This window comes from Montipora foliosa, chromosome 2 (genome assembly GCF_036669935.1).
Source record: "Montipora foliosa isolate CH-2021 chromosome 2, ASM3666993v2, whole genome shotgun sequence".
Classification (NCBI taxonomy): Eukaryota; Metazoa; Cnidaria; class Anthozoa; order Scleractinia; family Acroporidae; genus Montipora; species Montipora foliosa.
The window spans coordinates 62,285,431-62,297,930 of record NC_090870.1 but is presented as its reverse complement, the minus strand read 5'-3'; the positions used below and the strand labels follow the sequence as shown (position 1 = coordinate 62,297,930).

Below are 12,500 nucleotides of genomic sequence, written 5' to 3'. Positions count from 1 at the left end.
TACGTCAAAATTGCGAGCGCATTTTGTTAAGCAATAATTGGTGTTTCATATGGTACCATAACATGGCTGTTACATGATACAGTATAGTAGTTATAACCCATCTAATAAGAAGGTCTCTAAAAGTGGTGAAACTGGTTCCAGCCACCTTAAGTGAAATTCACATATCCCAAGGGCCAAACTAGGCTTCTCCTTCTCTGTCCCTCATTTTCTCTTGCTCTGACAGATTTTAACAAATTTTGGGAACATATTTTGGGAACTGTATGTGGTTATAACTGAGCCAATTTTCAAAAAAATTTACCGAAGGGCAAGCAAGAAAATTAGCAGTTAATTTTACAGATTTGGTCACGCTGACGTCACAAAAATCAGAAAAACACGGGCGATTTTCAGCATATCTCTTGGTCGCCAGACCAAAAACAGATAAGTAATATTTCAAACACTTTGCAAGTCCGCGCAACCTCTTTGTCTCCACAAGAAAATAATGCAATGTCTTGAAATTGAGTCCATACAGTCCGATTGAAAAGCTTTAAAATTGTATCTCAGAATCATTTGATATTTGACACTCTTTTTTCATCCTAGCGGACGGCGCTCGCGCATAGTTAAGAAAATATGGTAACCCATCGATGCGAAAATATTTGGTTTTGGTCATGTATGCCAATGTATGGCAATGTATGTATGCCAATGTGACCAGTATCACGTAACCATATCACTGGCTCAAGTTTAGAGCTCATCGAGGAGGCAATATAGAGGATATTACATGGCCGCGCGGGGATACGAATTTTATCTTCGAGTGCTGAAAGTATCTCTCACGAGTGAGCGAAGCGAACGAGTGAGAGATTTTTTCAGCACGAGAAGATAAAATTTGTATCCCCAAGCGGCCATGTAATGTTCTGTTTATTATATAGACATTGATGAAATGTCTAGATTTAAAACAACTTGTTTTATTCATTTTCGAAATGATGAAAAAGTGTTCACCAACCACTAAAACACGCATGTTGTGTAACATGAAACAAGATATGAAAGTTATGAAAAACAAATCATGATAATGTAAAATTTGCAATAAAAATGTTAATGTAGTAGAGAAGAATTATATTAAAGCACAAAAGTATCGTGCATCGAAGACGAAGCTCGCGTTTTATTGGCTATTCCTGTTCTTTACTATGACGACAGCTATATCCTCACATGTGAAAGACAAAAATGATACGTTCACTGCGCGCGGTGAAGATATGATTTTTTAGTAAAAGGAGAAATCCTGGTATTTCATCAGTATCTATATAATAAACCCCAGTATCTTGCTAGTTTACAGCATACATCTTTGATATTGGACATCAATGGACCACATCAATGTCATTGTCAATTGACACCTGTCAAAACAAGGTATCCGCTGACAAGTATCACGTGACTATATCGCGGGTTCAAGTTGGACCTTATCGAGATCAGGTGGTTTTTAAGTTGACCGCTGACCAGGGCCTGGTTGTTGATTGGATCACAGGCAAGCCCAGGTCAGGCACTCCCCCAGAGCATAAACGAGGCTTGCTTTTTCGCGCCCTTTCTGTGGCTCGACGCGGCTACACGGCTTCGTACGTCAACAAAAGATCTTGACCGCCGATGCTTTTCGTGTTCAGGTACGGTTTGGGAAATATTTTCCTCTTACATTTTTCGCTGTTTCCAATCCAAGTTTGGCATAATATAGCTGTGGTCAGGACACACTGGTGGCTACGTAGCTATTCCAGTCAAGCATTGGAGGGATATAAACTTAAAGCTGAGTGTTTATTTTTAATTTGTTTAGTGCTAATTTTTGCTTTGAATTGCAATTTTTGGCATAGGTCTTATCTTAAGATTTTTAAATTTGAATCTGCTAAGGTTGCAAGATGCCTGGACGGCCTATGACAGAAGAACAGAAACGAAAGAAGAGAGAAAGAGAACGAGAACGACAAAACGGTACACCAGTAATAGCTCAAACTTGGTGGAAGAAGTTACTCCACAAATTCTTTTCTTGGACACTAAACCATTTGTTATTTCTACGGATGAGCTACTTCAAGTGGATGCAAATTTCTAAACAGTGTATTAGTCGTTTTTTCCTTTGTTCAGGAATGAAACTGGAATTTTTATTCTCAACTGTAATTAAATAACAATCATCTGTACTCTTTTTGGACAGAAATAATTGATCTGTTTGCTGGTTTGTTTGGCTTTAAAATGCGAGCGAACAAGAAGTTTTTTTACTCCGTTTGCCTAACTGTTTTTCTATGTGCCTCGACAGTGACAAGAAAATTTTGCCCTTATGTTATAAACATGTAATCGCAATGAGTACTCGTAAAAATAGGGAGAAATATCACCAGCTTTCAGTTTTCAGAAGTTCGTACGAACAGCTAATTTGTTGGAGATCTTGTTTGAAGTTTGTCCTTTCTAGCCGATTCTGGTTCTTAGCCAACCTGGCGTGTTTCAATGAAATACATCACAAAGTAAATGATCTCGTTTTCAGAGAAAAAGTGGAATAAAGTACATCAATGAAACTCCTTGTTTGACCTTGAACCGACAAAGACGATCTGTCACATCACGAGCTATAGTACGTCTGTGATTTTTAATTTTAGCGTGATTCTTATTCACTGGCTTTTGACAGTCGAATCTAAAATGGCTTCTTTCCTTTTCCGTTCGCTTGTTGAGGATTTTCTTGTTTTATTTTAAAACTATTGCGATTCAAGAAAAATTAATTGCCTACATGGAGAATTCGACAGTAAATTTCGCTGGAAAAACCCATCCCTTCGTGATTCACGCGATCAGTCGGTTTTTCGGGTGAAATTAGCCGTGGAATTCACTAGTTAGGCAGCGAAGAAAATTACATAATTAAGCAATATCCGGGAAAACCAAAACGCGGACAATTCCAAAGCCTTTTATTTTCTCTAATCCTACAACCAGTAAGAATAAACAACCCGGGAGCTCCGCTTTTAGGTGTGGCTATATCTATATATTACGGTCTCTTAGGAAAACTGGAGGCAAACAAATTGCTTTAGAACTGAATTAATTTAATCCAGTCGTATACCAGCTCTGCCGATCTCTTCCCAGTTGATCTCAAAAATAGTCTTTGGCTTAAAACATACTTTTCCTGGTTTCAAAATTTATATTTCGACTAAGTTGATAGGCTGGAAGACTGATTTGCAATTAATGCATTTGAGATATATTGCACGGCAAAAGCTTAGGGATAGATGCCCGCGTGACCACGATAACGTTTAATGTACTTATTTTCGTTTGCGATACCTGTGTTGAATTTCTGTTATGTGGAAATAATTACCCCGGCATGCGTGCGTCCAATCGCAGAACTGATTTGAGCAGTTTCCATGATTTTGGTGCAAGTTTTTTCACTTTCTTGGCCTGGCTTACCTAGATTTAAAACCTTTGATTTAGCGTCGGAGAACGTGACATTGCACTCGTTCTGGTATTTTCGGGTTCCAATTTCCGGTTCATAATGTCAAAATGAAGACGTTTTGAGTTCCTTAAATGTTACACTGTATTACGTGCAAACACAGTTAGTAGAGGACCCCTCTACTATCCATGGCGCAAATTTGTCAGACACGAGTTTCTGGTAACTTTAAAGTAACGGCGAGATAAACAGTCGCATCCTCATCTAGAATTTCCTCTTCAATCAAAGGTTTCACGCCAAAATGGTGGTTCTCGATTTCGCAGGATTTGAAGATAGTTAAACTCTTGAGAAGGCTCATTTGAAGCCAATTTCAAGACAAGCTGACGTGATTCTACTGATGAATCAAGAATGAAGTTTAGCATCCTCTGTGACACAAAATCTGAAACACTCGGCGGTTCAGTTAATGGGTCGTAGACGGACTGTATCCAAAACTTTACGTTAAGAACTTGAAAACTCAGCAGTATGTACTTGGTTGCAACTGCTTGCCAGTCGCAGGCCAACGTGTACTCGTAACTCTGCAACGCAAACTTCATCTTTGCTAAAACGCGTGGTAGCCTTCCTTGACGAGACATGGACAATTTAACATTGTCCGCCTGCTCAATGAGCAAATCTAAACTTTGTTTGTAGTCTCGATAGAAGCGGTGAACCGCATTCTTTAGATCTCCCCCGCCGACTTTAGAACCAATGTAATGAACAATTTGGTCTAATACGACGCTCTGCATTTCTGCAGGAGGCCTGGTTGCAGTGTGTAAAAGGTCCTTCAGTCTTGCTATCTCGTTGTCCAGGAAATGTAAGAAGTTATTTCGAATATTTAAGAAGGTAAATTTATTGCCCAGATTTTTACCAAGGAAAATAACCACAAATTTGATTTGAGACAATTCAGTCTTAATTTCAAGGGGACATTCTTCTCTGAACCCAGAACATTTTTCCACCTTCCTTTGGTAATCATTGTGAACTTTATCGACCTCGTCAAATGTTTTAAAGAGGTCTCCGTTGCTTGTTTTATACTGTTGACATTCATCTTGCCCACAGTTTTCTCGCAAAGACATTATTTCATCGTCACTGAGCTTAAGGGACAGAGGACTTGGTTTCTTTCCAAACATAGCATTGATGATGAGAAAGTACTCTGCTTCCAGTATGGGATATTGGAGAGTGCCACCATAGCTCTTTATCACGTCGACGACTTTGCACCATGGACCATAGCCCTCGCAAGAGTCTCCTCCAGTAAACTTTGCCAAATACATGGGCGTAATACCATGTTTGTTCGGGCAATTTACATTAATACCTCTTACCCTCTTACTGGAAAGTAAGTGTGCAACGAATTTCCACATGCCCTGGCTAGCGGCCACGTGGTACAGAGTCAGATCTGAACGACTTTCATTGCAACCCACATCAAACATTTCGTTTTGCAAACCATGATCCAATATCTCTGATGCTGTAAGCGAAGCCAGTTCCACTTCAAGAGACGTCAGTACACTCACTCTTTCAAAATTTAGATAAGGTCGACCTATGTATTTCACAGCATACAGTACGGAAAGCCACAATGGAGTAAACCCGCTATCCGATTCTAAAGAATAGTTCGCTCCCCAGGAGATGAATTTCCGAATGGCAACTACATTTGCTCCCTGAGCTGCTCTGTGAAAGGCGTTGAAACCCTCTCCATCGAAACATTCATCGATGACCTTAGTTCCACTTGGGTGTAATAGAATCGCTCTGGTCAATGGACCATCTCCAATTCGCACCGTTTCCTTAATTCCTTGGCTGTTATTTCGTTCTTCATATGTGTAGAGAAAATAGTCGAATATTGCGTCTTCGGTCTTCAAATACCTCTCCCAGTTGTCCGGTCCCATAAAGCGGAACTGATAAACGTAATGTAAGTAATGTAGTTTATGGTATGAAGCCAAATGGAGCTCTGACATTTCAAAGTAATTTCCACAGGTTATTTCCACGTTTACGTTGTGTTTCACGAGAACCTTGGACATGTGCCGACCACCGGTACGAAGATACACCAGCAATGGAGTCAATCCTGACTTATAATCATAACAGTTTACATTTACGCCCGCTTTCAATATAGTGTTCACTGTATGAACCATTTTAGTCCTAACAAACTCCAGCAAATCAGAGCAAAATATGAATGTAAACGCTTTCGAAAATACTCTTGTAAAAGACTTTGGAAGTGGTAAAGTGATGCGTTTTATTCTTTCGTTAGAAAATATATCGAAGGCAAAAAACAACGGAGTTAAAGATAATACCAAAGAGGAGAAACCACTACCCGTACTGGTGCCCAAAACAGTGGACAATGCATTGGTTTGTCCTTCTAATTTGTCAAAAACAGTTTCATTTCTATTATCTTTCATCCGTGCAATGGGTATCGCTCCATCCTTTGCGACATGACGAAACGTTATTATAAGCTCTGCCAATGTGTCCATCCAGGGATATTGTATATTTATCTTGTTCATAGTATCCATTTGAATCGGAGCACTTCCAGTTTTCTCGATCCAATCTTTTGGGTTGCTTGCATACAAATCAACGAAGTACCCAAAACCACTAACATTCACGTCTTTCACGGAATAATGCAATGCTGACATGCCTTCGTTATCAATAGCTAGTGGATCGCATCCAAGTTTAAACAAAGGACTGATGGCACCTTTCGCAAAACACACCGCTGCACTATGAAGGGGCGTTGAACCATTTAGGCTTCTGGCATTGATATCTGCTCCTTTTTCCACTAAGAGAAACAGGATTGCTAACATTCCGTGACACGAGGCTATATGAAGAGGGGTAGATCCACTACAGTCTCCCATACTGAGGTCAGCTCCGTACTTTACAAGGAGTTCGGCAACACTCTGATAACCATACTTTGCAGCAAAATGTAAAGGAGTAAATCCACAAGGACAACCGTCTTCTTGTGGTGTTTCAGGCACAACAGATTGATGGTGTAGCAGAGATGAAGAGATTTCAAAGCTGCATTGGATAGAGGCACTGGTTCCGGATTCCAATAAGGCCTTCAAGGAGTTATATTTATTTAAATACACTGCCTCATGTTGAGGGTTCCTGCCGGCAGAATTCTTGCAGTTAATAGCATTTTGGTCTTCCCTTAACAGTACTTCGATTACAGACATTTGTTCTCGCCTCACTGCCGCATGAAGCGCGGTTTCACGGGAATGAAGATAAGAATTATCGTGGACGTATATTTTAGTGGCATTCAATTCCTCGTCGTCCACAGTGACAGGCAAAAGGCGAGGAGTACCTTGGATACAAGTGTCTATTACGCCCTCTTTTAAAAGATACTTCACAACAAGTATGTGCCCATTAGAAGCGGAATGATGCAATGAAAGGCCGTCTGGAATTCCACCAGTATTCCTGAGCATCATAACAGTGTCACGATGGCCATTTTCTGCTGCCAGCTGGATTGCAGTATTGTTAGAACCAGATGTTTTAGAGATGGTGATGTTGTGTTGAAGAAGAAATTTGACAACATCGAGGTTGCCTTCTTGAGCGGCCGTATGCAGTAAGGAATAGCCACACTTCTTCCTTTTACACTCCTTGACTGGATCTACAGAGTGGGACGCAATTTCAGCATCAAGACATGCAGTTGTGTGGTGTGGGTTAGCCCCTCTATCAAAAAGAGCCAACAAGTTACCAACTTGTCCGGCAGTAGCAGCTATGAAGGAAGGCGTACGTTTATTGTTATCCAAACAGTCAACGTTGAAGAAGTGCTGCAACAAGAGCTTTATGACATTGGTATTACGTGAACTGGCACTGAGGTGAAGTGCCGTTGTTAGGCTCAAATTTGCAGTGGTGTTGATCTTTCCTGAAGAAAGTGAAAGAAATTGCTTCACCAGAATATTATCCAAACCCCCTTCTACAATATGACTGGCAAGATGAAACGCTTCATAGGGATTTAACATACTTTTCGATGCCGCTTTGAGGTAATATTTTGCCAGGCGGTTATGACCATTTTGTTTCTTAACGTAGTAGACCTTTCCTCTGTTAGCATCACTGGTAAGCCATTCAGATAAAGAAGAATGATGAATTCGAAGGTCTCCCTCTGATGACCCACGCCACAAGAAGATAGATAGCCGGTCAAGTTTTGGCATGAAGTCGTACTCCAGATCTAAGGTTGGATTCTCGAGTCTGAACACAGAGTGCATTTCTTTAATGGTAAGGGGCGTATACGCTGCAACCAAGACTTCGAAAATCTCTCTCAATGATCGAAACGATTCCAAAGTTAAAAACTTTCTTTCAAAGTACAATTGATATGTGCTCTCAAGTGTCTTGGGAATTGTTTCCCAATCGATCTTTTCCGTTGAAGTAAGCCACAAGTCGAGCATGACCTTAACATACAGAAAGTTGCCGTTACCCTTTTTAGTGAGGTTGGAAACAAGGACCTGAGTCGGTGCGTCATTATCACGGATAGAAAAGAAAGTTTTAAACCTTTCCACCACGGACTCCTTCAGCGGAAACAATTTAAGGGTAAGATATGTATCAATATCTTCACGATTTTCCTTACTGTCGGATCGCAGCTCTAGTCTATGAAAGCCTTCTAGACCTGTCACAATGGACTTCACGTTTCGAGAGCTAACAATAAGTTTCAACCACCTTGGAAGTCGACGGGCCTTAGATTTGAGAATATTGACAACATCTGCCTTGTCACTGAAACATTCATCCAAAGCATCTACCACAATATACCACGGAGCTTTCGGTTGCGGTCGAAACTCTTTTAAAGGTCTAACGATTGCGTGCTCAAAGCACCACTCGGGGTCTTGAGAGCACTCCTGATAAAGTACTCTACGGACGAATGAATCGGTTAAAATTCTTTTACGGTATTCACCGAGTTTCCAAGAAATCATGTTCGCAAGGTTTCGAACAAAAGTGACTCCATCCTGAGTTTTCTTGTCGAAATGCATGCAAAAATGATGTGCAAGTATTCTGCTGTGAACAACAGGGCTGGATGTTTTGGAGCAGAGTAAGTGACTTAAGAAAGCAGATTTACCCGAACCTGGAGTTCCAGTTATTAAAACACCCCGTTTGTCGGTGCCCTCTAAAACATTTTCCATTTCTTGGTAAAGCCACTGGCGTCCAGTGAACTCCGCTCTGGATGACTTGATGAAATCTGTGAAGTCGAAGAACTTCAGGTTCCATGGATCATCATACACCGGCATGGTACAGCCTTTGAAATGACCAGAATACAAGTGAAATTAGTTTTAACCAATTAAAGGGAAAGTACGGTCTAGAAAAAGGTTGCTCTGAATCGAAAGTTCTTTACCTGTATTGTCATGCTTGACCACTCATTTGGACTAAATGTGTTTAAATAGCCAACAATAACGCTTCAAAAATGGGAAAATTTAAATTTAAATCCGCCATCTTTGTTTTTGTGTATGCAAACGAGGCTATGACGTAGCAATAGTCAAGGATTTCTCCGGATGACTAAATGTACTTGATGAAAAAAAGAAAAACACAGGCGAGGAGAGCAAACTTTGTAGACTTGGATCTGAATCCAGAGGTTAAATTGTTTTGATAATGGCTCCACCTCTGAACAGATTTACCTTGTGGTCGTTGAACAGGGTTTTACACGTGAGTTATATGCAGGAGTTTTACAAAGCGAAAGAGAGCTTGCATTGCTATCCCGCGCTCATTGCTGTGAAATCAATGCCTGGAAATCAAATTTAATCTGTCTACTGTTGCTTTCTACGAGATCCCTGTTACAAGTTCAAAACAAACGATCGATTTATATATTTCCATCAAATCGTAAGAGTAAATCGTTTCAGTAGTTTCTATACTGCTAACAAAATTTAACCACGTTTCAAGTTACGTTTATTAGCGCATAACAGTGAAAGTCGTCTATATATGGCTTGATTCAGTTTTCTCGCTCCAATATAATGATATTTTGGACTAGTTGACTGAGATTTCCGTATAAAGCGAATGTCGTCAGCAAGACCAATATTCAGTTACCTGAAGATCCCGTTGAAGTCCTCCTCGGCAAAATGACAGACCCGAACAGACAATATAGCAGTCAGGTTTTCACGTTTGAGGAATCCATCCACGATTTATTTCGCCGGCCAACTTTTCTTTAAATTTTAATTTTCCGATGTAAGCTTCGGTTTTTTTTATTTTTATATGTGTTTACAAGTCTAGACATGTGTCTAACTTCATCCCCTTCGAAAGCGCACACCCCAACAGCGGTAATTGTTGATGTGAAAAAGCCATTGAGCAACATCTGAAAGTTTCGTCGGCTTATTCTAAATTTAACGCTTCCCCGTGTGAAAGCAAACAAATACGTTTGCTGAAGCATCGAAGACGGCTGTCGCTGATGGAAGAAAGTGAAAAAGGTACGCTTGTCGAATATTTCTTTGTCGCATGTTCGAGGTTTACATTTGCTCTGGCTGATTTTTGCTGCCTAGTTTGATTGACTAGAAAATCTATAAGTATTAAGTGACTTGAGCTTCTGTCGCACTTATGGCCTACATGGCCCACTACCTTTTGAACCACAAGACTGTTTACCATAGTTCATCTTACATTTGAATTTCTCGAAGCAGAAAGGTCACACAAGAATGAGAAAGTGATCGGGGATCGAAGAACTTGGTAAGGTCGAACACGTTTGTTGACTATTGCTATGTCTTAACACGTCATATCCAAGATGGCGCTCTCCAAGTCACGAAAGAGGCAACTTCAAAGTGCTCTTGTCACATTTTAACAGGGAACTGGACAAAACGGCAATTATTTTCAAATTCCTGGGGAAACGTTTTCGTAATTTAGAGAAACTTTTTCTAGACCGTACTTTCCCTTTATCCTGATAGAAACACACATTTAGGCAAAAAATTAAGGTTAAATTAAGTTGTTTTTTTCCTTCAGGTAACTGGCTCCGCCTCAGTTGCTGCTGGCTCTCACGCAAAATGACATTCTTCCATTGTGACATTTAGATACCCGTATTTCGCTTAGGCCCAGGTCAAACGCCGTACTTCACATGAGACGAACTCAGCTAATTGAACAAGCACAAGGAAAGGTTACGTTTATACAAACGTTGGCCGTGTAGCACTTATATTTTAAACAGAGTTAACTGAATAGAGTGTAATGTGAAGTGCTCGATTTCTATCCCATATGAACCATGTGAGCGTTAGCCCTACTGTTGGAAATGGGCCCATAGAAGGACAGAGGGAAAACTCTGACCAGGGTGGGAATTGAACCCACGACCTTCGGGTCAGACCTCCGCCGCTCTACCGACTGAGCTACAAGGTTCCCACCCTGGTCAGAATTTTTCTCTGTCCTTGTGTGGGCCCATTTCCATCAGTAGGGCTAACGCTCACATGGTTCATATGGGATAGAAATCGAGCACTTCACATTACACTCTATTCAGTTAACTCAGCTAATTGAGTTCGGTTCATGTGAAGTACGGCATTTGCCCCAGTTAAGTTCGGCTGATTGACTTAGGATCGGCTGAGGCGTTCTTCACGTCTGGTGTAGACGTGAAGAACGGCTGAAGCACGACTTTGGGTCAGACGCCGATCCTCACAAGAGCCGAACTGAATGCATAAATAAAGTTAATCATGATAATGTATATGTGAGCCAATGTGATCCTCGATCTCAGCGAATTCTACAGAGCATACGTGGAATAGTGTTTTTTCCAAGATGGCCACCTTTCGGCAGTTTCCAATTGATGCAGGTTGTTGTATGTCGTGTTTTGGGACGACAAGATGTTGTTCAAGTTTCGGATATCCTTTATGCACCAAATGTTCAGTACCTGAGGACAATAAAGAGACCCCCAGCATGGAAAGCTGCAAAAGATGTTGCGTATTGTGAATCATGTTCAATCGAAGTAACGGAAAACGGCGGGAATGTAAAACCAAAAGAGGTCCGAGAAAGAATGAAAGCCCATTGAAGCTATACAGTTCTTTTATTTTCAATTTTTATACAGGTTTTGTTAATGAGTTGCTTTCAATTTTTGACATTTTTATTGAGAAAAAGGGTATGTAGATGAAACAATTTGAACACTCATTTTGATATTTAGCTTAATTCTTGCAAGAGCTGATGCAAAGGAGCGTGGCAAGATGTTTAATACCCTAATCACACTGAAACGATCATAAAATATTCTGTAACTAATCCGCCAAATGGTCACAAAACATAGAATAGGAGCAGGCACCCGGTTTATTGATGCATAAATATGAAGCGAGCGTACAGCGTTATAGTTATAAACGCAGGGAATCTACAATAGTAATAAACAAAACAAGAGGCTCTAAGTAGCCTATACTCATGCGCTGCCAGCTTATTTGTACTTTCGTTGACAGTTTAATAATAATAATAATAATAATAATAATAATAATAATAATAATAATAATAATAAAACATGGAACATCAATCTGGAAGTAACCACTAACAAGGTCAAAGAAACCATTGGCCCCATCAAGGTCAACAGGGGAATTCTACAAGGAGACTCTTTTTGTGTGCGGCTTTTTACTCTATCACTTAACCCAATTGCATGGTACCTTCGGAGCACAGAAGGATATAAACTATCACATGCCCCAGACAGAAAAATCACCCACGCCCTTTTTGTTGATGTTTTGAAAACTTATCATAGATCTGAACAAAAGGCAGTAACTGTGACAAGCAAGCTGAAGAAGATGTTTGCAGACATTGGCTTAGAATGGGGAATTAACAAGTGCGCTGCAATACATATGAAATGAGGAAAACTGGCACCCATGGCAAAGATCATTACAAATTCGTAGGAAAGTACCAGAATACTCAGCATCTAGAGGATAAAGTTATTGAAGAGGCTTCCAATCAGTACGAGAATCGGCTTTGGGAAGTTTGGAATTCTCCATTGTCAATACCACGAAAAGTTCGTGCAACCAATGTTTATGCCGTACCTGTCTTACAGTACTATATGTGGACCACCGATTGGTGTCTTAGTCACCTCAAAGAACTCGACAGGCTAACAAGGAAAGTGATCAATGACTGTAGTGGAAAGCATAAGCATGAATCAACACCATTGCTTACAGCCTCAACAAGGACGGAAAGGTTTAGTGGAATTAGAAACATTGTACAAGAACACCAAGTTAAAAATAGCGAACTACATTAACAATTCAAA

At 40.3% G+C, this 12,500-nt stretch overlaps 1 protein-coding gene across 1 annotated transcript in view; it reads right to left on the bottom strand.

Moving 5' to 3' along the window:
* Nucleotides 1-2,871: 2,871 nt before the first annotated feature.
* Nucleotides 2,872-12,500, bottom strand: part of LOC137984830 (uncharacterized) — a 23,365-nt gene continuing 13,736 nt past the window's right edge. The window contains exon 3 of the mRNA XM_068832135.1: nucleotides 2,872-8,588. Coding sequence (XP_068688236.1) covers nucleotides 3,634-8,588 — 4,955 coding nt within the window. The 3' untranslated portion in view covers nucleotides 2,872-3,633. The remainder of the gene's footprint in view (nucleotides 8,589-12,500) is intronic.